At 49.8% G+C, this 26,228-nt stretch overlaps 1 protein-coding gene across 1 annotated transcript in view; it reads left to right on the plus strand.

Moving 5' to 3' along the window:
• Window positions 1-26,228, plus strand: part of Rptor (regulatory associated protein of MTOR complex 1) — a 298,025-nt gene that overhangs the window by 39,224 nt on the left and 232,573 nt on the right. The window contains exons 2-3 of the mRNA XM_051159180.1: window positions 10,839-10,941; window positions 21,530-21,612. Coding sequence (XP_051015137.1) covers window positions 10,839-10,941; window positions 21,530-21,612 — 186 coding nt within the window. The remainder of the gene's footprint in view (window positions 1-10,838; window positions 10,942-21,529; window positions 21,613-26,228) is intronic.

The following is a 26,228-nucleotide window of genomic DNA, read 5'->3' on the forward strand; positions in this document are numbered from 1 at the left end:
GAGAGAGAGAGAGAGAGAGAGAAAGAGAGAGAGAGCGCGCGCACAGCAGGGTTGACCATGGCTGCCAGCAAGAGGTTGCAGGGGACTACAGTCTCTGCAAAATCTGTCGTGCATAATTCTCGGAAGAGGCTGGCCAGATTGCTCAATAGGTAAAGGGACTTGCCACTTAAGAAAGCTGAGTTCAGTACCTGGAACTATAAAGATGAGAAGGACAGAGCTGACTCCACAAATTATTCTCTGACCTCCTCATGCGGGCTGTGGCATTTGTCCCCTACGCATCTGTGGCTGGCCTAGAACTTCCTATGTATATGTAGACCAGGCTGACCTCAAGCTCACAGAGATCCTCTTGCCTCTTTCCTGAGTGCTGACATGAAAACTGTGTACCAAATTTTTTTTAAGTGAGGAAGAACTAAAATGTCTTTGAGGTGCAGTTTTGAAATAGTGTTGAGATTTCTGCTAGACGTGCGTGTGTTGATGTGGGTGAGGCGAAGTGTCCTCCTCAGCCGTCACCTCTGCTGCACTGAAGGGGCTCCTACCCAGAGCTGTGGGAGGACTGGAGAGCCCCCTCCTTTGTTATGGAGGCTTTTCCCAGAGACACTGCTCTAGTGTGGCTCTGTCACCTTTTTCCTGAAAAGTCTTGCCTCATGCTCTGCCCTCCTGTCAGCAAGGATCTCAGCCAGTGAGAGTCAAAGTCAGGCAAGGCCTGGGGGATGTGCCCGAGCTGAGGAGGTACGGGTCTACCCCAAGCAGCACTCAGGGAGCAGGTTGTGTCTGAACAGGGCATGTGTGGGCTGCTGTGTGGGAACAGGGCAGTGGCCACCCTGAGAAGGGTCAGCAGCAGCCTTCAGGGTTTCAGATGCCTGCCTTGTTTGTGCTGAACTGTTCCTGAAGAGTGCTGGACTGAAGTTCAGTTTGTGTTTGAAGAAAGATGCTCAATCTTGGTATCTCTAAACATGGGGTGCTCAGTCAGTAAGGTGTTGTGAACCTGAGTTTGATTTTTTAAAAAAGATTTATTTATTATGTATATAGTGCACATTAGATCACGTTATAGATGGTTGTGAGCCAACATGTGGTTGCTGGGAATTGAACTCAGGTCCTCTGGAAAAGCAGTCAGTGCTCTTAACCATTGAGCCATCTCTCCAGCCCCCTGAATTTGACTTTAGCACCCATGTATAAAGTTGGATGTAATCATGTGGGCTTATATTATAATCCCTGCACTGGGTAGGCAGACAAGGAGATCCCTGGGGCTTGCTGGCCAGCCAGCCTAGCCTAATTGGTGAGCTGTGGATCAAGGAGAGACAACACATAAGGTTATCCTCTGACCACACAAACACATGCTTATGAAGACCCACACATATGAGCACACACATATGCACGCGCACGCACACACACACTTTTTTTGTCTGTCTGTCTCTTTCACACCTTCAACACTTCCATGAATACACACATCTCTAGATGCCCCCTCCCTTCTTTTTTTTAAGTATATAAATTCAGGTTTATTGGGAGCAGCTCTCGGTAGGGTCACTGATCCCAAAGAACAGTGTTAGGGAAGTCGCCATACCGGGAGAGATAGATAAGTGGGGTGGGGGGGGGGGAGACACACACACACGCACACACACACAGAGTTCTCTAGATGCTTTTGAGACACTGAAAAAAAATTTTTTTAACTACTGTTTGAGGAAGATTGATTTCTTTTTTCTTTCAAAGCCAGGGTCTTGTTGCACAGCCTTGGCATTGTTAACAGTCTTCCTGCCTCAGCCTCTTGAGTGCTGGGATTGCAAGTGTGCACCGCCATGCTTGTCAGGAAACTTCTTTATGATTTATTTTTGTGGATCCCTCTGGAATGTTTGCCTCTTATGCTTGGTTGTCCTTGCAGGTTTGCTGGTGAGGAATGGCTGTATTCAGTCAGCCGAGGCACTGAGGTGTGGATAAAATACAGCCTTTCAATTTGTGTACGACGAGGCCACTTTGAGATGGGACTAACTTAGACTTGTAAGCACGCTAGGAAGAAATTCACAAAAAAGAGCAGCTGTTGAAGTGCCTTCAAGTGTTGGCTGAGGGAAACTGCCTTTGTGACGTTCTGGGCCACAGACCTGATCATGTGCCATGCTTTGCTGCCCATGTTTGGCTTAGTGGTCCATAATCTCCAAAGGATATTCATGTGGGCTATCGGCTTTATCTCCAGGACTTTGAAAGAAATTGAAATGTTGCCATTTTCTATTTCCTGTTTATAATCCTTCCCACCCTTGCTCTATACTGAGGATTTCTCATTTGGAATTCCCTTTGAGCAACTCAGGCAGGGGGTGGTGTTCTGACATTGTTTTCCTGAGATTCACTAAGCCATGGATTTTATGCTGGAGGCAAAATCCACTCCTAGGAGGCTATGCAGAAAGGACCGGCTTCTCAGGCCTTCGGAGGATCCTGGAAGCTGCATCTCCTGGAGAGTCAGTGAATATTGACTCCTTATGACTCAGTGTCCTGATGAGGAGAGTGCGGAACCTGATTTCTGGTCCGTATTGGGAGGGGAGGGACCTATAGCGAGGGAAGCTCACCACGGAGAGGAAGCTCAACCAGGAGCTGCAGCGCAGTGCCCACCTGCCCATCTTGATGGTGTCACCTTTATACTGCTGTGCCTGGGGTTCTCTCTCTGGGGGCCCCACCCTCTCACCACCATGAGGCTACTGTAGCTGATTTCTGCTTGGTTCTTGAGCACCTGATTTGGTGATGTTCTCTACTCTCTCTTTCTCTGTCTCTCTCCTTCTCTTCCTTCTCCTTCCCTTTTGATTCGGCTGGGTATTTCCTAAATTCACTAGGTCAAAACCAAAGCATGGCCATTGCAGGTCATTTTCCGGACCCCGTCTCATAGAACAGTTACCAGCTAGAGCCGTCCACTGCACGCTGGCGCCTTCTAAGCTAACCTCATCCATGCTGGTGCTGTCTTCTAAAAGCATGCGTCCTGCCACGGATGCAGACTTTTTTCTCACTCTGTGGGTGCTGGGACCTTGGAGTCCCTTTGTGAGTCCTGTGGGCCCAGCCAGGGTGCGGCTAGTGAAGCAGCCTCCTTAGCCCCCCGAAATTCATGTTGTTTTTCTGAGTGTGTACGGTGGATGGCACAGCACTGGCTGTGATGGGGAGAGGGAAATGCTCCCCTTTGGATGAAGGACTGGCGCTAAGGAAAGCTGCTAATTCTAATTTGTCAGTAGCACTAAAGCTGCCAATGAACATGTATCAGAAAAAAGCAGTCTCTCAGTAACCTTGGAACCAATCCAGGTTTTAATGAGAGCTTTCCTCAGGAAAGTCAGTTTTGCTTAACTTGACTACAGGGCTCACATTCTCAAGTGAGGGCCCCATCTTTAAAGGCACCCCATCTTCCTAAGCTAGGCTTCAGCCAAAGAGGTTATCTTCTGTGTCTTTCCAGTAGTAAAAGTTGGATTGCATACATACATGCTTGTAAGAAAGCCTATGGTTACTGTGGTAAAAATCATTTTTTAAATCCCCCTTTGAAGTAACATGTGCTTATAGTTGTAATTTGACAGCAGATTTCCTGAAGGACCAGGAACAAAGAAGAAAAAGGAGGCACCCACCTTTCTTTTTCAAACAGTTTTGTGAAATCTTGCATTTTTAATATTACATTGATTGGGGTGTGTGTGTGTGTGTGTGTGTGAATTAGGAAGGACATTTTTTTTTACTAGGTTTAAGTAATTATGATCTCTAGAATAAAATGAGCTGTTTTTTAAAAAAAGGTTTTGTATACAGTTCTTTATTTTGACTCTTAGAAAACAAATGTCTTAAGGCTTCTTGTGTTGGAAGCAAGCTCAGCCAGCAGTCTGTCTCCTGAGTGCTGTGCACAGGGAGGCCTTTGAGGCAGCAGCTGAGTTTCTCACTGGCTGACTTTGATGTTGCAAATTTCCCCTTTGCCTTTTGCTTTCTATTAGACCATGGAAATAGATTTTACAATCAGTGTAATATGAACAGAATTTGGCCTTTCAAAACAGGCACATTTAAAATTAAGTTAGGATTCTGACGTAGAGTAACAAGCAAAACTTGTGAGTTCCAGCATCTTTCCCTTTGTACTCCAGTTCCCACGGAAGGAACAGAGGAATATGAAAAACAAAACAAAAGCCCAGGGGTCTGCTGCTGCTGCTGCTGCTGCTGCTGCTGCTGCTGCTGCTGGAGGGAGCTCCGTCGTGTGCCTCTCTCCTGCTGTCTTTGGATGAGAGTTGGGGGCAAGCTTGCTTCTCCATTCCCCTTCCTTTCTCCTCCCCTCTTCACCGTGCATTCCGGTTCCTGGCTTTCTTTATAAATTATGCACCTCTGTTGCCTCAGCTCACCTCAGGTTTTCCTGATGCTCCAAATCCTAATGAGGACTCTTGAGAGTAGGTGGTTCTGCCCCCAGACAGGTGGGTGGATGGTGTTTTGTGACGTCAGTGTTGCCCCTCAGGCTGGCTGTCTGTCCAGTGTTGCCCCTCAGGCTGGCTGTCTGTCCAGTGTTGCCCCTCAGGCTGGCTGTCTGTCCAGTGTTGCCCCTCAGGCTGGCTGTCTGTCCAGTGTTGCCCCTCAGGCTGGCTGTCTGTCCAGTGTTGCCCCTCAGGCTGGCTGTCTGTCCAGTGTTGCCCCTCAGGCTGGCTGTCTGTCCAGTGTTGCCCCTCAGGCTGGCTGTCTGTCTGTCCAGTGTTGCCCCTCAGGCTGGCTGTCTGTCCTGGTGCTCGGCTGTTTATGTAGGAGCAGCACCCAGTGTGGGCCCAGACCACACGGGCCTGAAGGCTTCGCTTACCCTTGTTGCTTATCTGCACAGTAGTCGTCTGGATTTTAGGTATGGCTCACCCATGCCTTGCAAACAGTAGATGGCTTTGTCAGTCACCAGGGAGGAAGGCATGACTAGGCCCCTGTGACGCCGCCTGAATCCTTTGAATGGCAACAGACGTCCATATGCCTCAGACAGCAAGGTCTGTATTTGGGCCAAGCCTGTGGGTGAAGTCATCACAGTGGAGACTTCACTGTGTAAGTGTTAGTGCTCTTCACCACACGCGTGTGCTCTCGCCGTGTCTGTCATAGTGTCTGACTGTGCCACGAGATGGAGTTGTAGGGACCAAATATCTGAAATTTGAAAAATTCTGAGTTTCAGAACATACCCAGCACCTCCTGCTTTCCACGCCTAGAATCTAAATTTTCCCTGAGGCTTTTGATTGGGATCCAGCCTCCAAGGGTGGCCCAGGGCGGGCAGGTCATGAGGCAGCACTGCAGGGCCTGGGCAGCAAGAGCTTTCTGGACCTTCCCCTGACTCGTGGAGAAATTGAAACTGACTTTCGCTTGAAGTTGCAGACTAGGAGTAACCACTGAAAATCTTAAGTTTCTTTCCTTCCCTCCCTCTTTTTGGATTTATTTTTTGGGACAAGGTCTCTCTAAGTAGCCTTGGTTGTCCTAGAACTCTATGTAGACCAGGCTGCCCTTGAACTCACAGAGATCTTCTTGTCTTTGCCTCCTGAGTGCTGGAATTAAAGGTGTGCACTACCACACTGATTTATACAGCTTCTTGAAATGATATTCTTTTTTATTTTTTGTGATAGAGTCTCATATAGTCCAAGCTGTCCTGGAATTCACTGTATAACTCAGGCTGGCCTTGAGCTCATGGCTATCCTCCTGCCTCAACATCCCAAGTCCTGAGACTACAGGCTTGAGCCATCCTGCTTGGATTTCAAGTGACATTCTTTTTAAATTCAAAATTAACCTCTGGAGATATAACTGTGCCATCTTTCATTATATTCCACGCAGAAAAAGTATTTTATGTCTGAAATGATTATTTTATGTAATATGTTGCAAGTTTTGGTACATTAAATTTGATAGCCCATTTCTATAATTGTATTACTAAAACTATTAGTCTAGAGGTTTTGGAGTAAGGTTGGCATATAAATGAAATAAAATACCAAAAAGACATTTTAGGTATAGTTGAACACGAGAGTCTATACAGTTTATGCCAACATGGTTAACATTTGCAGACTAAAATATGCTTGATTTGATTAAGAATACTTTGTAGTAATCTGTTGTTCAGACGTGAAATCAGTAGCTAGGCATTAGACTAAAACCCATTTGTCTAGTTTGTGTGCTAGTGTACTTGAGGTTTGTGTTATTTTTTATAGAAAGCATAATTCACAGTGTTAGTTAGATATGCATCATGTGATGTGCCTGCTGTTAGCCCCACATGTGTCTGTTCACACTTCCTGCCCAGGCCAGGAGACGGACTCCTGAGTGATGCTCCGTGAGTGCAGGAGGTGCGTGCACTGTTGACAGGTGTGCTGGGCGTGTCACAGGACGGAGAGGGAGCATCATGTTTCCATTCTAAGACTGCACACATGGAGCCAGAGTGAGTGCTGAGTGTCTTCTGTGCCGCTCTCCATCACTCTGTGAGCTGGCAGTCCTGCAGCATGGCTGCACGGGATGGCCTTCCCAGTGCTGGGGCCATAGGCACACCAAGCCACCAAGCCTGAACTCAGGTCCTTGTGTCACTGACTGATCTGCCTGCCGCGCTCTTGAGGGGTTGTTTTCTTTTTATAATTAACTCAGAATATATTTACTGAGAACTGCAATAAATAAATAAGTCAGATTGAATGCTTCATCAGTGTTCTGCCCTCGGCGTGGGAAAGAAGCGGGGGCACACATCATGGAGCTTGCTGCCGAGGGAGCTGGGCAGGCCCAGCCTTTTCCTCCTCCTTCACCTGTGCCTTTGTAAGGTGAGCTCAAGTCGTAATTGAGATGCCCACTAGCACCACGTAATATGCAGGTGCCATTACTGATGAGCTGTGCAGAGTCCAGACTGGTGACTGTGAACTTCCTGGGGTTTGAGCAAAAGAATGTGTCAAGTCACCTAGCCAGCACCTGCCAGAGAAGCTTCTGCCTTCCTCCATGGGTGCACAGGGCTGTAGGGTGAGGTGCTGGGAACACCCAAAGCAGGCTGAGCTTGGCCTGGGAGTTCCATTCCTCAGGTATGCCATAGATACTATGTTTCGCTTTGGACTTGGGGTGGGAGGGGGAGGAGGTTAGTGTAAGGGGTCCTCTCTTTGTAGGCTGATGGCACAAGGAACCAATAGGTAGAGTTCAGCTGTGGTAAATCAGGCAGTCTGTGGCAGTCCCGTGGCTTACTAGGGACATGTGCTGAGATCCTGTGGCTGCCAGAAGCTTAGGCCAGCGTGCGGCCCTCAGCCACTGTTTGCTTATGTGTGAGTGCCTGGTGTGAGATGTGTTTGTCAAGGAGACACAGGGAGTGTGAAGACAGTAAGGTGACAGAACAGTGGAGCAGTCCTGTCAGGAAGGCTCTGCAATGGAGGCCTCCCCTCCACAGGACCCATGAATGTGTGTGTGCATGCCATGCCACAGTGTAGAGTCAGCACTTGGCAGGGGTGATGTGCCCTGGGGAGCAAATGCAGGTAGGTCCCTTGGCTTGGCAGCAAGCACCTCAACCTTGTCCGGAGCGGAGGGGGGGGGGGGGGGGGGGGGAGGGGGCACTCTGTGGTTTCTCTCCGTCTAGTCTGACTGGCAGTTTGCTCTTCCTTTGCTTTGGAACTGTTTCTAAGTCAACAAGCGTTGCTTGGACATAGGCATGGTCATGCCAGGCTGCTAGTGGGGGGCTATGCACCCGAAGTACAGCATGTAGACATTCTAGGTAGAGTCCAGTTAGCGCTTGTGGGCTGCTTATTTCTGGAATTTTCCATGTACTGTTCTGACTGTAGATGGTTTTAAGTAAGGAGCACCGAAGCAGGGAATCACTCTACGTTAGAGAACCTGAGCTGATGGATTGCTGTGTCTGTGGAGAGAGAGAGGGCTGTGATGACTGAGCCAAGCCGTGTTTCTTCAGGAGCCAAGATCTTGTTCCGTAGTTTACGGAGACCTTGTGTGCTCTTTGTTATAGCAGTGGAAGAGACTTAAAACTCTCAGGCAGGACGACAGATGTTTGCATGAAACTCTCATTTTAGCCAGCATGTCCCCTGAGTCTGAAGCACAGTAACTGATCAGCTCTGTAGTCAGGCATGTGTTGGACACTACCTAGAATTGCAGTCGGTATTACTCGCTGATTGATTTTCTTCTTCCCCTCTCACAATGGGGAAAGAGCCTGTTTTCAGGTTTGCAGCAGGATGCTTCTGGACAGCTCCATGGAAAATGCTTTTGGAGGTGGGTGTGCAGGGGAGAGAGGAAGGGCGGAGCATCCTTTTCCCTGAGACCTTTGAGTTCTGTGCTAACGAGCGGGCATTTCTCTAGAACCACGTGGCCGTCTCTAGAAGAGGCCACTGCTGTCCTCTTGTGCTGCTTTAGGAGCGTCATTCTAGACGTGTGCACCACACGGCACGGCTCCACACGCAGCGGGAGGCCGTCTGTGAGGGGGGAAGCGCAGCACAGCGACAGGGTCTGCACACTCAGGAGAACCAGCAGGGAGCCTGTGCAGTCATAGTTAGCACAGTGACGCCCCCAACACACAAACGCACACACACACAGAGTCATGGACAGTGAATCTGCCCTCCAGATGTTCATGAAACAGATAGTCATGGTCTTGATGAGATCGCAGGACTCACTGGGGAAGGAGACCGTAATGCCTCCTTCACTTTTCATGTCATTGGCAGAGTTCAAAGGAAGCGTGGCCACATGGGGAGATGCTGCGTTATCTGTGAGAGGAGAGTATGTGAAAATGTTGCTTCATGTTAAATTTTATTGAAATATTAGTGCAGTTTTAGTTGAAATCCCAGTGGGATTTAAAAGGTGAGTAAGAGGCTGGCGGGCTGGGTCATTGATTAAAAGCATTGGCTGCTCTTCCAGAGGATGCAGGTTAGAGTCCCAGCACCTACATGGTGCTCACAACCACTTGTAACTCTGGCTTTAGGTCAGTGCACACACGTAGCACAACACACACACACACACACACACACACACACACAGGCAAACACCTGCACATGTAAAATTTAAAAATTAAGTGACTGAGTAGTTTGCAGAGCAGGTGAGGACTGAGTAGCCGAGCAACAGAACCTGGCCATCAGTTACCCTACGAGGTGCAGCGGCTCCTCCTCGTTGCCAACTTGAAAGGATTTAGAGCCATCGTGGAAACACGCCTCTGGGTGTGTCTCTGAAGAGGCTTCCTGAGCTGTTCAACTGAGGAGTGGAGACACATCCTGAATGCCGGTAGCACAGTTCCCTGAGCTGGCTTCCCAGGCTGAGTAGAGAGAGGAAGCGCTCTGTGCTTTCTGGCTGTGGATGCCGTGTGACCAGCTGCGTTATGCTTCTGCAGACAGGGCGGACCGCGCCCTCAAACTGTGCGCCAGAGTAAAACCTTCCCATCCTTGAGCTGACTGTGTCAGGCACTTGGTCACAGCGGTAAGGAACTGACTGACACACAGGTGGAGATAAGGTGCTTGAGCATGGCCCGGGCAGAGGCCATTCACCTCCTGCAGACTTGCTGCTCAAGGGTTCTGGGCATGGGTGAGATCAGGAGCACAGTGGGTGGAACTGGGACAAGTGACTAGCTTTTCTGAGGGGAAAGAAGGAGAGTCCTTATCTTGTATCGTTTGTCAGAGCACTATCCAGAAGAGCTAACAGGCAAAATGTGGAACAAATGAAGTGCTGGGGTGAAGCGTTCACCATTCACCATCCACCTAGGAGGGAGGAGCCGAGCCCCGCTTTGATGGAAGGGTGTGCAGGGAGTCTCTGAGACCCAAGGACCAAGTTAGAGAGTAGCTGGGACTGCAGATGGTGTGTCCCCAGCTGGAGATGGGTGCCCCAGGCTTTGAGTACCCGGAGGTGGAGGCTATCAGGTAGCAGTGTGGCTCTGCCCCGTGGAGAGCTGAGCTTGACCTTCTGAAAAGCATAGGGAGCTGCCGCGTGGGAAGTACAGTTCCGACGTGCAGCCTGCAGTTGGCCCGTGTGTGCGCTACATGCATGCAGGGCGTGAGTTGATGGTGGTTTGGAGTGAACACACTAGGAGACATTTCAACCAGGATGCAAAATGAGCGGGGGCTGCTGACTGTAGGTGCTGGCGCCTGTAAGGATGGTAGAGGACGAGAAGGGCTGGTGCTGTGTGCAGACGCTCACCCCCCCCCCCCAGCTTTCCTTTTCCCAGGCTCAAATTCTCAGTCTTCCTCTAGTGGTGGGCGTGCAGGTATGTGTCATACGGTGCTTGATGCAGGGTCCTGATCTCGTAGGTTTCTAGAGACGTTCCCAGCACCTGTGCGCAGTGATGGGCACCGTGTGTGAACAGAGGAAGGATTGGGCTAAGATCTGTGGGGTGGGTGGGGCTGTTTCTTAAAGTCGGAGCCGTGGGAAACAGTAGTTATGGGGCAATGTCGGTCTGTCAGAAAACAGGAAGTGCCAGGTGTGGTGGTGTGCGCCTTTAATCCTGACAGAGTCAGGCTATGCTCTGTGAGTTCCAGGACAGCCAGGGCTACATAGAGATCCTGTCTCAAAAAACAAAAAACCAAACAACAAATGAGCAAAAGCACAGAAAGTACTCAAACAGCAATTGCAAGTGGAGAGAAACATACAGTGATGTGGTGTGGCTGTGTGGAGACAGAGCCCGAGGCGGCTGGACTCTGAGGAGCCCAATGGCGTGTATGTCCAGAGTGCTGAGCCCTGCTAAGAAGAGCCAAGCTATCCTGCCCCTCACCGTGTGAACGGGCTGAGAATAGTGTGCCGAGTGCTTTAAGATGTGTTGGGTTTTGATCACTTGCTTCTGTCCTCTAGGACGGGCTAACCTGGGGTACAGGAGCAGTGCTGCAAGAGTGAGCAGGGCAGTGCAGGGAGCGGAGCATCCTGCTGATGTATCTGGAGTCCATTTTGAAACACTGTCTCTGTTGTGCTTCCAGATGAAGACAGTCAGCGTGGCCTTGGTCCTGTGCCTGAATGTGGGTGTGGATCCTCCAGATGTGGTGAAGACCACACCCTGTGCCCGGCTGGAGTGCTGGATCGGTAAGTGCCACCACCCCCACCCCACGCCCCCGCCACAGGCACCTGACACGTAAGGTGTTGTTTTAGATGTGCTAACCTTTATTTTGTAGTAGAGAAATTTCAAGGACAATTAATAAAATAACAGCTATTGCTGTCTGTATTTTTTCTTTTAAACTTTGTTGGTATGTGGCTTGTGCCTATACGTGGTGTATAATGGTGGCTATTTACACTTTTGAACAATTGAGCAACCCACTTGTATGTAAAGATACTTATAGAAAAGGTAAATTGAGCCATTAGTAACATAAGCACCCTGCCATGTGTTATAGGGGACAGCAGCCGTGTCCGTGCTCGCAGTGTGTGCTCAGGATGGCTTAAAGCAGTTCTAGTTAATAAGGTCATTTAGTCTCCACCAAAGTCCCATCTTAACAGTTCTATTGTATTTATATGTGTGCACACGCCTGTGCGTAGAGCAGTGTGAAGGTGGGGGTCCGTGCTCTCCTTTGGCCCCGTGGGTCCTAGGGACTGAACTCAGGTTGCCAGGCTTGGGCTTTCCTGATGAGCCCTCTTAGTAGCCCCCTGCCTGGTCTTTGAAGCTGAGGAAAATGAGATACACACGAGGGATTTGCCCTAAGTTGTCCTGTGAGCACATGGAAACCTACATAAAGTATGGAAACTGTTCATTTTTAAAAACTGAAGCTGGGCGGTAGTGTCGCACTTGGGAGGCAGAGGCTGGTGGATGGCTGTGAGTTTGAGGCCAGCCTGGTCCATATAGTTAAGTTCTAGGCCAGCCATGTACATTGTCTTTAATAGATGGGGAGAGATGTACAGAAGCCCTCCTTCATGGGCGCTTTCCAGGGTAGGCACACGGCATTGAGCAGCCGGCACCACTGTTTCTATCAGCTTCTTACGTCACAGCTGCAGCTGCCTCACTTCCTAGCCCCTATAAGCACGTTCCACTGTCAGTCTCTATTAGGGGTTTCTTGTTTGAGACCAGTATTGCTATGTAGTTCAGACTGGCCTCAACTTTTTGTCCCCCCACCTCCACCTGCTCTGTATGGGATCACAGGTGGGCACTGCCACACCTGCTAGTTCCTTCAGAAGGCTGCAGGCTTCTCCTAAGTTGAGAACTTTATATTTGGTCTTACTGAGAGGTGGGCCTGGGCTGGGCTGGTGTTTGGACTTGCTTCACCTGCTGCTTGGTGTTTATTGTTTCACACTTTATTAAAAAAAAAAAAAAAGAAAGGAAAAAGAAAAAAAGATTCCCAAAGATGCAGGCAGAGCAGTGAGTGCTTCCCTGATTCTGAGATGAGGTTACCGCTGCCTCCTGAGGGGAGGGACATGGAGATTGCTCGGTCTCTCTAGCACCTCTGACTAGTTCTGCATCGACTGTGGCTCCCACTGGTAAGCCCTCAACATTTGGAGGTTCAGCCCTGGCTCTCTAGTGCCCCCAATGTCTGCCTGGAGGACTGCAGAGGACGACAGCTGCTGTCCTCAGGCTGCAGTGCTTTGTGAGGCATGTTAGGTGCCATGCCCGTCATCGGCTGACACATCCTTTGTGGCTCTGTTCTCGACAAGAGGTGCCTGGGGACCATCCAATCCGGTGTGGGCAGCAAGTGCTTCAGGGTTCAGGCATAGCCAAGTCAGCTGGGCAGAGGTGGCGAGGTGCTTTTGAAGTCTCCAGAGTGGGACTGGCCGCAACCAGAGAGCTGGAAAGGCAGGTCTTGGTGGAGAAGGCCGTGTAGGCTGGGGACACGTGTGGCCGTGTGCATGTCATGAGCAGTGACCGGAGGGAGACAGTAGAACTACGACTTAGGAGGTGTGGGGAGGAAGATGGATGTGAGAACAGAGAAGGGTTGGCCAGTGTGGTGATAGGAGGTGGTGGGGGTGCTGGTGACAGCATCCAGGCTGGCTTGCACCATCTGAGCAGGTCACCAGCAGTACAGTGGGGAAGCGGCACTCGTATGCGGCTAGTTGCCACCCATCCAGTGACTTTCAAATATGTGGCCACCTAGAAGGCTGCAAACTTGTGTTCTCTGTTTGGTCTCAGCATTTTGTGCTGCCACCAGATATCAAAGAAGTGTGCAGTCATCAAGATCCTAGCTTTGTTCATCCCAGCTTCACTCTACCCACCTGCTCAGCGGCTTTGAGCCTTGTTTCTCCTGAGAGGAGCTAACGGTGCCACCTCCTGGCTCAGGGGCCCTGGGGTCGGCTCCATGTGGAGACTGGCTCTTGAGAGCAGCTAACGGTGCCACCTCCTGGCTCAGGGGCTCTGGGGTTGGTCAGCTCCATGGAGAGACTGGCCCTTGACGTCATGCCTCAGCTCCAACACCAGCATTGCACGTAAAACTGCTCTCGTTTGTTTGTGCTGCTATAACAAAATACAGGAGACCAGGCGCTTAGTTAATGATGGAGGTTTATGGTTTACAGTTCTGTAGACTTTAAAACTCAAGGTCAAGATGATGGTAGATGCCTTGTCTGGTGTCTGTTTTCTGCTTCCGAGATGATGCCTTGAGCATTGTCCTCAGTTGGTGGGACAGGGCAAAGGGGTCAAGCTAATTGTTTGCAGCCCAATCCCTCCTTTAATTAAAAACATTTTTTGGTTTGTTTTTGTTTTTTGAGACAGGGTTTCTTTGTGTAACCCTGGCTGCCCTATAACTCAATCTGTTGTCCAGGCTGGCCTCAAGCTCACAGAGATCGACCTGCCTCTGCCCTGAGAGGTGTGTGCCCTCACTGCCAGTGTGTAGCCCTTTTGTGAGGTCTCTGCTCCTGGTGACTTAATCTCTTCCTGTATGTCTACCTCTTGGCACTGTCATGCTGGGGAATTTTGAGGGGCATATTTATGTCTAGTATCAACTGGCGCTTTCCCTTCTACAGGACCCCCCCCCCCCCGCCTTTCTGTCAACATAAAAGGATGCCAAGGGCCCCTTGTGCCCACCTGTGTGGCTGAAGGAGGGCCATAGCAATGTGCCTCCTTTGCTGTTCTTGAGCGTGCTGGCCTCTGGGCTTGCCATGTTCTCAGGGCTGATGTAGAGCAGACGCCAGGTAGTAGAATGCACAGTGTTCTTATTCCACCTAACAAATAGGCCTTTAGCGTAGTCAGTAGATGTTGAAGCACAGCCCAGCGCGCTGCTGGAAGTTGGTGAGTATGGCTGTGGAGCTGCCTGTCCTCTGGAGACGGCTCGGATCTCAGAGATGCGGGCTCAGGAGCCTGAAGAATACCAGGACCTGTATATGCTGGGCTTTGTATTTGCACCACCTGACCTCAAGAGACAGGGAGAATCCCAAGACTGCCTGGAGAGCGTGTCAGTCCATGGCTCTGAGGGAAAAGTGAGGAGACACAGACAGGCCTTTTGCCACTTTCCCCAGATGATCAGGCATGAGCCGCAAATGTCACAGTGAAAGCATCGTTGGCTGGACCCCAGGTGTTATAAGCTCCTAGGGAGCCCTTGCTTTTCCCACCCCTGTTTCTCATTCCTCTGCTTTGAAAACGCTGTTTTGCTTTCTGGAAATGACTCCTGTCTCTTTTCAGAAAAGCAGTGAGAGGCTGTTTGGTTTTATGGCTGACATTAAATGCTATGGCAGTAATACTAACAACAGTCCACTAACCAGTGTGCCCTGTGCATGTTGGGACTGTCTGCCTGAGAGACATGCAGAGCTGCCTGCTGAGCAGAAGCAAGGGCAATGCTGTTTCTGTGTGCTAGCTGGCAGTAGTTTGGGTGTCAAAGGCATGGGGATCCTGTTACTCCACGGAATGGTTTGGGGGACACTTGGCCCTGTTGCTCAGAGGCTCTGTGGATGTAGTGCATCTGGCTTTGATTGCGGAGCACTGCTACTAGCTGGGAGAGGAGGCTGGAACCCCAGATCAAAGCCAGCAAGAGGCCACCCTGAGTGACCTGGGCCTTGGAGAGTGCTGTGGTGAAGGTCACGTGGGCATGTTTGCACAGCAGAACAGTGATTTTGGCAGGCTGAGCTCGGAGTCCCAGGTGGGCACTGGGGTTAGCTGTGACCAGTGGCTCCTTAGGCTGTGGCATCATAGCTCTAGAAGCAGTGGAGCCTCCGCTTTTTGGGACTCGTGGGTTAGAACACTGCGTTCTCTGCCCTGTTGTGCTCGTGGCTTAAGGTAGTATTGCTGTTCCCCTTTGAGGGAGGATCGCACAACCACTGCCGTCTGCTCCCTCACTCCTTTTCAGGGGACATAAACCTTGAGGCTGTATTTTAAGTCTGAGATTTCAACCAACCCTCAGACCCCCTCCAACAGGTTGTAAAGTATTGCAGCTCCTGGTTTTGATCATAGCATAGACAGCACAAGGATGTGATTTGTTCTGTAGGCATGTGGGATATTATGCTTTGGGGGAGGACAAGGCCAGCTGTGGATGGTAGCTTTTGCTCTAGGATCCTATCCATCCCAGTGTGAAGGTCCCAGCACTAGCCAGACCCTGGGAGTGGACCTGCTCAGCTCTCCCTAGCCTTGTGGCCAGGTTTCCCCTGAAGCCCAGTGAGGAGACAGGCACTGCACTGTGGGCACGAAGTATAAAACGGAGGGATGACATTATGATTAATAAGATACAGTCATCAAGAGTGATCCCTAATTTCAAAGTAGTCCTTTTGCTATTATATATTTTCTCAATCAAAAATTAGCCATTCAAGGTTCCACAACTAATTAATGGTGGGGTCCTTGAAAGGCACTCTCTGATTTACACTCCATCCAGTAGGCAGTACTCAGCTAATAAGTCAATTAGCAAATGTTTAAGTGTCTGCTGACACAAGGGCTCTTAGAGCAGCGAGCTTACGAGTCCCTTCTGCTTTTGTATTTTTATTGTGTGCAGGTCGCATACAGGATGCTGGGTGTGGCCTGGACACAGGAGGCTTCACCGAATCAGATTCAGATAGCACCTTCCAAACCCGGGCACCCATGACATCCTTCTCAGAACCTAGAAGCCCACATTCCCGCGGCTGCCATGGCTCCTGGCAGCATGTGTTCTTAGCTGGTACTCATCTGAGTGGGAGTGTCAGGTGGCTCAGCCAGCGTCTTCTCTCCTTTTGGGTGACCTTGCTTTTCAGATCAGGACCTTACAGGAGTCCTGATGGCAAGTCCTGTGGAGAGTCTCTCAGAGTCTTCATGGCGTGTGGTCAGGAATGACAGTGCTTGGTGGAAGAATGCAGTTCTTTGGAAGGAAAGTGTGGCGGGGCGTTGCATCAAGGTATATATGTGTGCAGGGGACAATAAGTAAAGGGAAGGAGAACAGAAAGTCTGCGGTTGCCTGCCTGCCTGGCAGGACTGCAGTGCCCGACCGTGAGCCAGTCAGCAGAGAGCTTCAGTTGTCCTGGGCTAGGGGTGCTCAGCAGCACCCTCTTCTACACGAGGTTAGATGGTGTGTGCTTCAGAGGGTTTCTGTTGAAGGTCTGCAGACTAAAGCGAAGTCAGTGACGCCGACCAGCGGCTCCTCCATCCCCTCCACTGTCCACCTTCACTTCCTCCTCAGTGACGCCGACCAGCGGCTCCTCCATCCCCTCCACTGTCCACCTTCACTTCCTCCTCAGTGACGCCGACCAGCGGCTCCTCCATCCCCTCCACTGTCCACCTTCACTTCCTCCTCAGTGACACCGACCAGCGGCTCCTCCATCCCCTCCACTGTCCACCTTCACCTCCTCCTCAGTGACGCCGACCAGCGGCTCCTCCATCCCCTCCACTGTCCACCTTTGTCATTTTCTTCTCAGCTAGTTCACAAACCAAGTCATACAAGCTTGGGCAACAGTGTTTATCAAGAGAGGATTTGAGCCATGAAGCTGTGACCCTGGGCCTGGCACTGTCCCGCACACCCAGGGTTAATCATGTCCATGATGACGTCAGGTGATCCTAGCACTGCGCTGCTCCCTCCCCCCACTCATTTCTCCTCCCACTCATTGGCACGTTTTTTGGGAGGAAACAAAACTGACTGCAGGGATTTCTAGTAGATCAGAGGTGACAGCCTGTTATGTGACAGCCTTTTTCTGGGGAGGTGCAAACACACACACACACACCCCTACACACACACACACACACACACACACCTACACACACACACACACACCCCTACACCCCCCCACACACCCCTACACACACACACACACACACACACACACACACACACACACACACACACACACACACACACACACCCACACCCTACACACACCCTACACACACCCTACTCATCCCTGATAGGGAGCCCTAACAACTTGATGAATCTGTGAGTTTTATAGGAGTTACAGGAACAGGGGTGAAGGTCACTTATGGGAGCAGAATCGACTCAAAGGCAGCTGCATTACCCAGTCCCAGGGCAGTGTGGGTGAGGGCTCCCAGAAGCTGGGGACCCAGGTGGCTCAGTTGGGCTGAGCCTCTTTCAAGCAGCCATGCTGATCTCTTCTTTCCTTCACTAGCTTGCTCTGGGTTTCCCTCCCTCCCTTTGTTTGTAGCCCTGGCTGTCTTGGAACTCATTCTGTAGAGCAGGCCGGCCTGGAACTCAGAGACCCTGCTATGTGCTGGGATCAAGAGCTTGTGCCACCATGCCAGCTATCTGTTTTCCTAACAGCTAGACTGCTCTGAGAGCGACTTTCCCCAGCCTTTGCTGGTTACTCCTGGGGAAGGAAGGGCCTAGAGAAACTGGACCATTTTAGGGACTTTGGCGCTGTTTCCAGTTGTTTATGCTCTATCTTAAGCTTCCCTGAGGTATGCAATGTTTCACCCAGCAGACTCACTCAGCTGGTCCTTGCCTGTGTGTCAGTGGGTGCCCTGATTGAAGCCACTGGAGGGAGGATAGGTAGCTGACAGGCTACCTCTACTGCACAGCCCTGTGGAGGGAGGATAGGTAGCTGACAGCTACCTCTACTGCACAGCCCTGTGGAGGGAGGATAGGCAGCTGACAGCTACCTCTACTGCACAGCGCTGTGGAGGGAGGATAGGCAGCTGACAGCTACCTCTACTGCACAGCCCTGTGGAGGGAGACCCTTTTGAAGATCACATGTCAGATATTGACAGGATTCATAACAGCCATGAAGTAGCAACGAGAATTTATGGTTGGGAGGTCACCATAGCATGAGGAACTGTATTAAACTACACGAGGAAGCTGAGAACCACTGCAGTATACTGTGAGGCGAACTGAAGGGGCAACCGCAGCCTTAGTTTGAAAGAAGGTGTGGGGTGAAGTTGAAGAGAGGATACTGTCAGTCCTTCCTCCTTAAGAACTAATGCCTTTCTGACCTCCTGACCGCCATAGATGGCTTACTAGAACCACATGCACTGACAAGAGAGGCCAGGCCGACCTCTCTTTCCAAGGGGGAAACCACTTCCTTTTTCTTGCCCCAGATTATCACTCACTGTCGCTGCACGGTTACTGCGGGCAGATGAACTTTGTGCTTCCTCCTATGTCTGTGGTTTGCTCTGTTCACCACAGACAGTGTGGCCTGCCGGTTGAAAGCTTTCTCTTTGTTAGTCTGCACAGGTGCCTTCTGGTGGGAATCCTCAGGCTGTAGCTACAGCTCAGTTGGCGCAGTTCCAGTGTAGCATGTACCAATCTTGAATTTGATTCCCAGCACTACATGGACTGGGTGTGCTGCCATATGTCTCTAATCCTAGAGCTGGGGTAGTGGAGTAGGAGGGTCAGAAAGTCAAGGTTGTTATCAGCTACCTAACGAAGGTCAGGACACTGCATGTCATGAGACCCCATCTCATAAAACTGTTTTAATTTTGAAGGATGTGGTCAGTCCCTGCCTCTTGCCAGCCCTGTGCTTTAGTCATGGCCTATGCGTTGTTTTCAGATGCTAGGATTGTCTTCCCACTGATGTCACATCATGTGTTGGTCAAAGCAGATCTCTCATCATAGTCCTTCCAGGCAGGCCGGGTAGCAATGGCCTCGCACAGCTTCCCTCAGCAGCATGGTGCTGGGGCCTTCTGGTACTTGAATTGGCATTTCCAGAGGCAGAAGGTCCAGCCTGCACTTGAGGCATCCTGTGAGGGTGTTGACACACTTGTGCATAAAGATCCCTTCCAGATACAGATTGTCACTAAGTTTTGGGATTCATCTTATTTTCAAAACTTCAAAGCAAAGCGTGCACACAGAGTCAAATAGTGCTGAGAGCCCTGTTCAGAAAAGCCGCCCTCCCTTAGCAGGGAGGTTCCTTCTTTCTCATGGTTATTCTGGGGCTCCAGTTTACTCACAGGAACGGCACTGGTAGCAAGTCTCTCTGGGGAAGAAGTCTGAGGATGAGACCCTGAAGGTTCCAGGGCCTGGGATCTTGTCTGTGGCAAATGCTGGACCAGATACCAGCGGTCACGTATTTTCATTTGCAAGATGGAGTGGGTTCCATGTTTTCCTTATTCCCCACAAATCTAGCTGGACTGTAGAGTTAAGTTCATGATTATGAATAAAAACTAAGTAAGAAAAAAATTCTGGCTTTTAAAAGATGGTAAACCAGAAATGCATAACAGTTTTCTTAAATTTCAGAGTCCAAGAACACTCTTAATATTTTGTAGAAGGAAGTACAGTCTGTGGGAGCCCGGACAGCACTGACCGTGCATGGCGGCTTCTAGGAATGCCTGCAGCAGTAGGAGCTGAGTGCTGCTGTTCGCATGGCACGTGTATTCTAGAAAGTGAATGAAGTGGGGTTGTCACTTTAAGGAAATCAGCTGACAGAGATAATATTTGAGATTTCAAATAAAACAGTAGGATTTAGAAACTTGTATCTGCCACTATAAGTTGGTGCTGTCTTGATGCAGAAAGCATTCTCTGATATGAGAGGTGTTATGTCAGCAAGTGTGGATCTGTTTTAAACACCAGGGAATGAAATGTGATTTGTATCACTCGGTGAGCCAGTGTTTCCTGGCACAAAGCCACGTGTGGGGGAAACACCCGCCTTGAGTGCCACAGGCCAGCCCCAGCTCACTGCCATGCCTCATCAGGGCAAGTGGTCATAAGGAGATGCCACGGCAGAGGGAAGAGCCACGGCAGAGGGAAGAGCCACGGCCACTGGCTCACTGCTGAAGGGCGGTGAGCGCCACGATCGTCTCCATATGATCAACCGCGACCACAGATGTCAGGGGCAGAGACAGACCAGGCAGAGTCCAGCCCCCATCTGCTTACTAAATACCAAAGACATTTACTGCAGTCACATTCTTCTCACTAAACCTAGGCTGGCTGAACTTGCTGTATAGCTGAGATTGACCTTGAACTTGTGATCTTCCTGCCTCTACCTCATTGAGTGCTGAGATTTCAGGCATATGCTTCCGTGTGTTGAAGATGGAACCCAGGGCTTTATCCCTGCAAACGCTCTGCCTATTGAGCTACGTTTTAAGCCCCTTCTCACTAAATTTTTGAAGCGATCACAATTATTTTTCATCATAAATATTCCTGTTAAAACATAGTGGGTTTAGCTGGGCGTGGTGGCGCACACCTTTAATCCCAGCGCTCAGGAGCCAGAGACAGGCAGATCGCTGTGAGTTCGAGGCCAGCCTGGTCTGCAAAGCAAGTCCAGGACAGCCAAGGCTACACAGAGAAACCCTGTCTTGAAAAACCAAAAACCAAAAACCAAAGCCAAAACCAACCAAACAAAAAACAAAAACCAACCAACCAGACAAACAAAAATAAACCAAAACCAAAAACATAGTGGGTTTATCATAGTTAGTTTAGAAAGTAGTTTATGTATGTGAGTGTTTTGCTGACGAGTGTGTTTGTGTGCTGTGTGAATGCTAGAGGGCATTGGATCGCCTAGAACTGCAGCTCTGGACGGTTGTGAGCTGCGATGAGAGTGCTGGGGAGTGAACCAGGTCCTGCAAGAACAGCAAACACACTTACCTGGTGAGCCATCTTTCCAGCTCCAGTTTGTCATATTTAAATGAGTAAAGGTAAAATAAATTTTCCTATATGAATTAAATATAAATGCTCTTTTTCTTCCCTACCTGCTCATTCTTCATGTAGCCCTGGCTGCCTTGAGCTTGTGGTCTTCCTGCCTGCCCTCATACTTTAATATAGTACATGTCAATAGACAGACGCTCTTGGGGTCATCAGCTGTTTAAAGACTGGCAAGGGGTCCTGAGACAGACAGGTGTGAGCACTGCAGGCCTGGCGTTGTTAGCCTAGAGGCTGCTTCGTCACTAAGCAGCAAACCAGGGATGTCTTTGTGTTTTTGTGCAAGTGGCATTTCCTGTGTTTGTAGTAGCGTCATAGTCTATGTGTAAATTACTCTGTGTTGCTCTTGGCCCCTTCCCCCGTCTCCCCTCCTCTCCAGTCCACCTCTGCACAGGAGGGCTGTAGTTTTACTGTGGAATCCCTGTAGAAGCACAGCTGGGCCTTTCTGATAGTCTGAGCAGAGCAGAGCTGAAGAGAGGGAAGGAGGCAGGTGCCCCCCCAGGAGGGGAGGGGTTACCCTGCCACCGGGCAGGAGCAGCCAGTCCTCCTGTGTTTTGGAGCCTGCTCAGTGTGTTATCAGGGCTGCTTCTGGTTAAGCACTTGGAGGCCTGGATGTGTGTCTTGTCGAAGACAGTTCTGCACCTTGGAAGAGAAAGCTCCATGCAAGTGCTTTCCCAGAGGAAGGTGTGCACATTTACTGAACGCTCTCTTTGTTGCTTCTACAGATCCTCTGTCCATGGGTCCTCAGAAAGCTCTGGAAACCATCGGAGCGAGCCTGCAGAAGCAGTATGAGAACTGGCAGCCAAGGGTGAGCCGCTCTGTTTGCCCCACAGCCCAGCGCGGGGAGCTTGAGCGAGAAGCTCGGCTTCTCTTAGATCACCCAGCAAGTGCCTGCTCCCTGAGGCCTCCTGCCTCCTGTCACCTCCTGCCACCTGCGATGCAGCCTCTTCAGCCTTCCCACTGTAGCGTGTCAGTGGGGCGTCCAGTGGTCTGGTTATCGGGTATAACTTTCCCCTAGAAAGTTTTAGAAAAAAAAAAAAAAACTCTTCCCATCCCACCCTGAGATAGGGTTTCTCTGTGTGGCCCTGGCTGTTCTGAAACTTACGATAGACCAGGCTGGCTTCGAACTGAGGGGTCCGCCTGCTTCTACCTCCCAAGTGCTGGGTCGAAGGTGTGTACCACCACCATCCTGCCTTTATGTTACTCTTAAATCAAGGCTTTAATTTTGCACAGAAAATGAATTTTCAATAATTTTTCTACATCAGCTAGATAGAGCTTTTTTGCCTCAAGTGTTCCAATGTGGGGAAGGAGCATGCAGTACTCACAGGTGCATCTGTTAATGCGCTTAGCTTTAATACAGAAGGCGAGGTTCCTCTTAGGGAGTCAGCTACCAATTAATGCGGCTTTGTTGCTTATCACTTAACAGTTTTTTATTTTTAAAGAAAAATGGTGTGGAATTTAACTGTGCCACATTGCGCATGAGATCTTAGCTGTTTGTCAGCAACCCGAAGACCTTTCTTTTACCTTCCTCACTCACTAGTTTGAAGGTTTAATAAATTTAACAGGAAATTAGAACTTTGAGGTGTTGATAGAAATGTCTTTCTATCCAGCCTTGTTCGTGTGATTCTGGAATCATCTACAAGTGTGTTAGGAGGCGGGCATAGTGAGTGAGCAGGTGGCCCCAGCCGTGTCCTACTTGAGGGTCTGATTTGTTTGACTCGCATTTTGATACAAGCAGGAGGGAAGCAAGGGCTGGTTCTTAGTCCTCTCCACGGAACCCTTGCCCAGGCTCGGTTCTTAGTCCTCACCACGGAACCCTTGCCCAGGCTCGGTTCTTAGTTCTCTCCACGGAACCCTTGCCCAGGCTCGGTTCTTAGTCCTCACCACGAAACCCTTGCCCAGGCTCGGTTCTTAGTCCTCTCCACGGAACCCTTGCCCAGGCTCGGTTCTTAGCCCTCTCCACGGAACCCTTGCCCAGGCTCGGTTCTTAGTCCTCTCCACGGAACCCTTGCCCAGGCTCGGTTCTTAGTCCTCTCCACGGAACCCTTGCCGACCTAGGCGGCTGAGTTGTGAATTACCCACCGACATGGACTCCAGGACTCTCTTGCACGTTATTTCCATATTCTTCAAGTGAGAGAGACTCACACACACTTAGTCTGGTCTCTAGCAGTGCTCTTGGGTAGTCTGTGCTGTAGCTTTTGCCAGTGAGGTGCCTACTGAGGTGCCTTGCTGAGGACTGGAGAGATATTTTGGTGGTATAGTCCTCTAAAAGTAGTTGAGATGCCAGGGTCCCGGTGAAAGAACACCTTCTTTGAAGTTTTTGCAGGGTTCCAGTGTGTCAGCTAGTGGGCAGCACTGCCGGGCGAGCATGGCTGGGGTGGCATTGCTGGCTTCTGTGCTGTGTGCGTGTGGAGAGCGCATCCCTCTGCTCAGCTGCTCCAGCCTTCGCTAGGTCTTCTTTACACCTTTGCTAATTTGTTTATGGTAGAATGTAGTGTAACCACATAATTCAGTTCTTCCAGTTGTATGTTTATAGAATGTTACTAAATGAAAAAAAGAAATAAAAAGGAAAGGACACGTCTGGTCCTGGATTTTGGAGCCAAATGAATGAATAAAAGAAATGAACAAAAGGCAGACCTGAGTGTTTCGAGGAGGAGGGCACAGTCTATTATGGGTGTGTGGGAGAGCATGGGCAAAGGCCAGAGTGGACATGACCAGAATGAGGGGCGAGGGAAGCTGGTGCAGCAGCCAAGGGAGCCTATAGCAGGCTGGGACTGAGGAACGCAGGGAGAGCTTGCTGGCCACTTTTGGCTTTGATGTGCTAAATGGCACCTTAGTCATTTGTTGCAGCTTTGAAACCTAATAGTTGCCAGATTCTTCATGTCTTTTGGTGTCTCGGTGAGTCTCTCTGCTTCTCTAATTGTTGCTTTCTTCTTTTAGAGAATTAGTCCAAGGGGGGTGACCTTTCTGGTAACACATGTAAGGTTTTAGCACATTAGTAATGTTCAGCCCATGTGTGTGTGTGTGTGTGTGTGTGTGTGTGTTGATGGTTATTCACACAGCTTGGCATGAGATAATGTTCATCGTGTGTATGTGTGTGTGTCTGTCTGTCTTGTGTTTATTTACATAGCTTGGCATGAGATTGGGTGTTACCTAGTGTACACTAGCAGGCAGTGAGCAGAGTCTCCAACTCCTCAGGATCTTCTTCTAGGAGCCTTTATTTCTAGGCAGGGTTTCTCTGTGTAGCCCTGGCTGTCCTGGAACTTACTTTGTAGACCTGGCCTCGAACTCATTGAGATCTACCTGCCTCTGTCTGCCAAATATTTATATTAAAGGAATGTGCCACCACACCCAGCTTGTTTCTTTTTTCCTAAACTATTTTTTGTATACGGGTATTTTGTCTGCATGTGTGTGTTTTTTTTAAAAAAAGATTTATTTGTTTGTTTGTTTATTTATTTATTTATTTAATGTTTACAGTGTTCTATCTGCACGTACACCTGCAGACCAGAGGAGGGCACCAGATCTCATTATAGATGGTTGTGAGCCACCATGTGGTTGCTGGGAATTGAACTCAGGACCTTTGGAAGAGCAGCCAGTGCTCTTAACTTCTGAGCCATCTCTCCAGCCCGCCTGCATGTGTTTAACATGCATGTAGTACCCTCTGAGGCTGGGAGAGGGCATTGGATCCCCTAGACCTGGAGTTACAGATGGTTGTGAGCAGCCACGTGGGTACTGGGGTCAAACCTCAGTCTTCTGGAAGAGCAGCCAAGTGCCATCTCCCCAGCACTCTTGTAATCTAAGTCTCTGTAACTCTGCTCCTTGGCAGTGTGACTTAAGGCAGGTCACATTCACATGTGGTCTATGATTCCGACAGAATTAGTGTGAGCCTCGTGCAGGCCGAGGCAGTCAGTGGAGGAGCTGCACTGGAAAAGCTGAGTCTTCCGGTGGTTTCAGGTCAGGGAGAATTGGTTAAAGACAGCAGAGAGTTTAAGGTGGGCATAGTTTCAAGACTAGAGGCTGCTTAGGAAAAGATGTTGGTAAGAACACAGGTAGGATTCTAGTTGGCTTGGTACCTACAGTGGGACTGCAGCTTAGTGAGAGGCTGTGTGTCAGACAGATTTCATATTTTTCCACACCCAGGAAGCCACACTACAGCCATAAATACTAATTTCTTGAATGCCAGAACTGATGCATTTGTTTTATATGTGCCAAAAATGTCTCAGAATTTCCTGACGTGGGCCATTAGTGGGGTTCCTCCATTTTAGAAACAAGCTTAAGGTAACAGATGTCACCATGATGCCTCTACTGGCTGGAGAATATCAAATGCAGGGACGGGCTGTAGAGAGCCTGGTGTGCGTGGCGTGCTTTTCTGCCTAGATACCTGCATATGAGCTGAGGGGTGCAAAGGCCTCTCAGTAGGTGCAGACTTGATGCTGCAGGGGAATTGCAGAGACCATGAGCAGTTACCCAGCTCAGATGTGTGGTGTCAGGTTCCTGGTCCCCACCTGTAGGTAAGTGCCTTTGAGACATTGCAAAGCTATTGTGCACTGCTTCACTGTGCTCTGCAGTGAGGAAGCGAGGTTCATGTGCCGTCTGCAAGACAACAACGGGATGCTGTTACAGTCCAAGCCTCGATGGAGAGACCCCTGGGTTCAGCTTGCTCTTCCTCCCTGTGCTGTATTGCAGCAGCCACAGGGGCAGGCAATCTGCAGTGAGGTCATTTCATTCATGTTTGCTGAAATCACAGCAGCCTCCACGGTGGTGTGGGCGGGAACACAGGGCTCTGTTAATCTCTGTAGCAGGAGGAGCAGAAAACTGACCACAACCTACAGTGCCAGGAGTGCAGGCACATTGCCCGTTTCCTTGCTAGTGCCAAAGCTCCCACATTTCCTCCTTATTTTGTAGCTGCGATGATTCAGAGTCAGATACTTTGATAAAAGTGAACTTGGTTCAGCAGAGAATTTAGAGAAGCCACTGTGACTTTATTTCCAGAAGCTGCCAGGTTCTGTATTGGGCTGTGTTTTCTTGCCTGCCTGATTGAGCCCCTTCCTAAATAATTGATTGGTTTGCCACTGGTAGAATATTTGTTTCTAGTTAAATTTAAGACTTTGCCTTTAGGTAATAAACTTTAGTTTTGCAGGAGAGTGAAGGGAAAACGCTTTTTCATTTGAAAATTCAGCAGCAAAGCCCCCTTGTGTCGTGATGAGCCTCAAGTAGACGTTTTATTGGGAGCTGAGAGCAGGGGCTTTTGGGCAGTTAGGAGTTTGACTGACAGATCGGGTGCTGGAAGTTAGGAGCTGAGGCAGCTCACATGGCCCCCTGTGAGCCTCCTTTCCCTAGAGCCTGAGTGGGAGGGACCATGCTTTGCTTGGGGAGGTCCCAGGCCTTCCAAGTCAGTTACTATTTCCTGTGGGAAGTACAGAG

This window comes from Acomys russatus, chromosome 16 (assembly GCF_903995435.1).
Source record: "Acomys russatus chromosome 16, mAcoRus1.1, whole genome shotgun sequence".
In the NCBI taxonomy this organism is placed as follows: domain Eukaryota; kingdom Metazoa; phylum Chordata; class Mammalia; order Rodentia; family Muridae; genus Acomys; species Acomys russatus.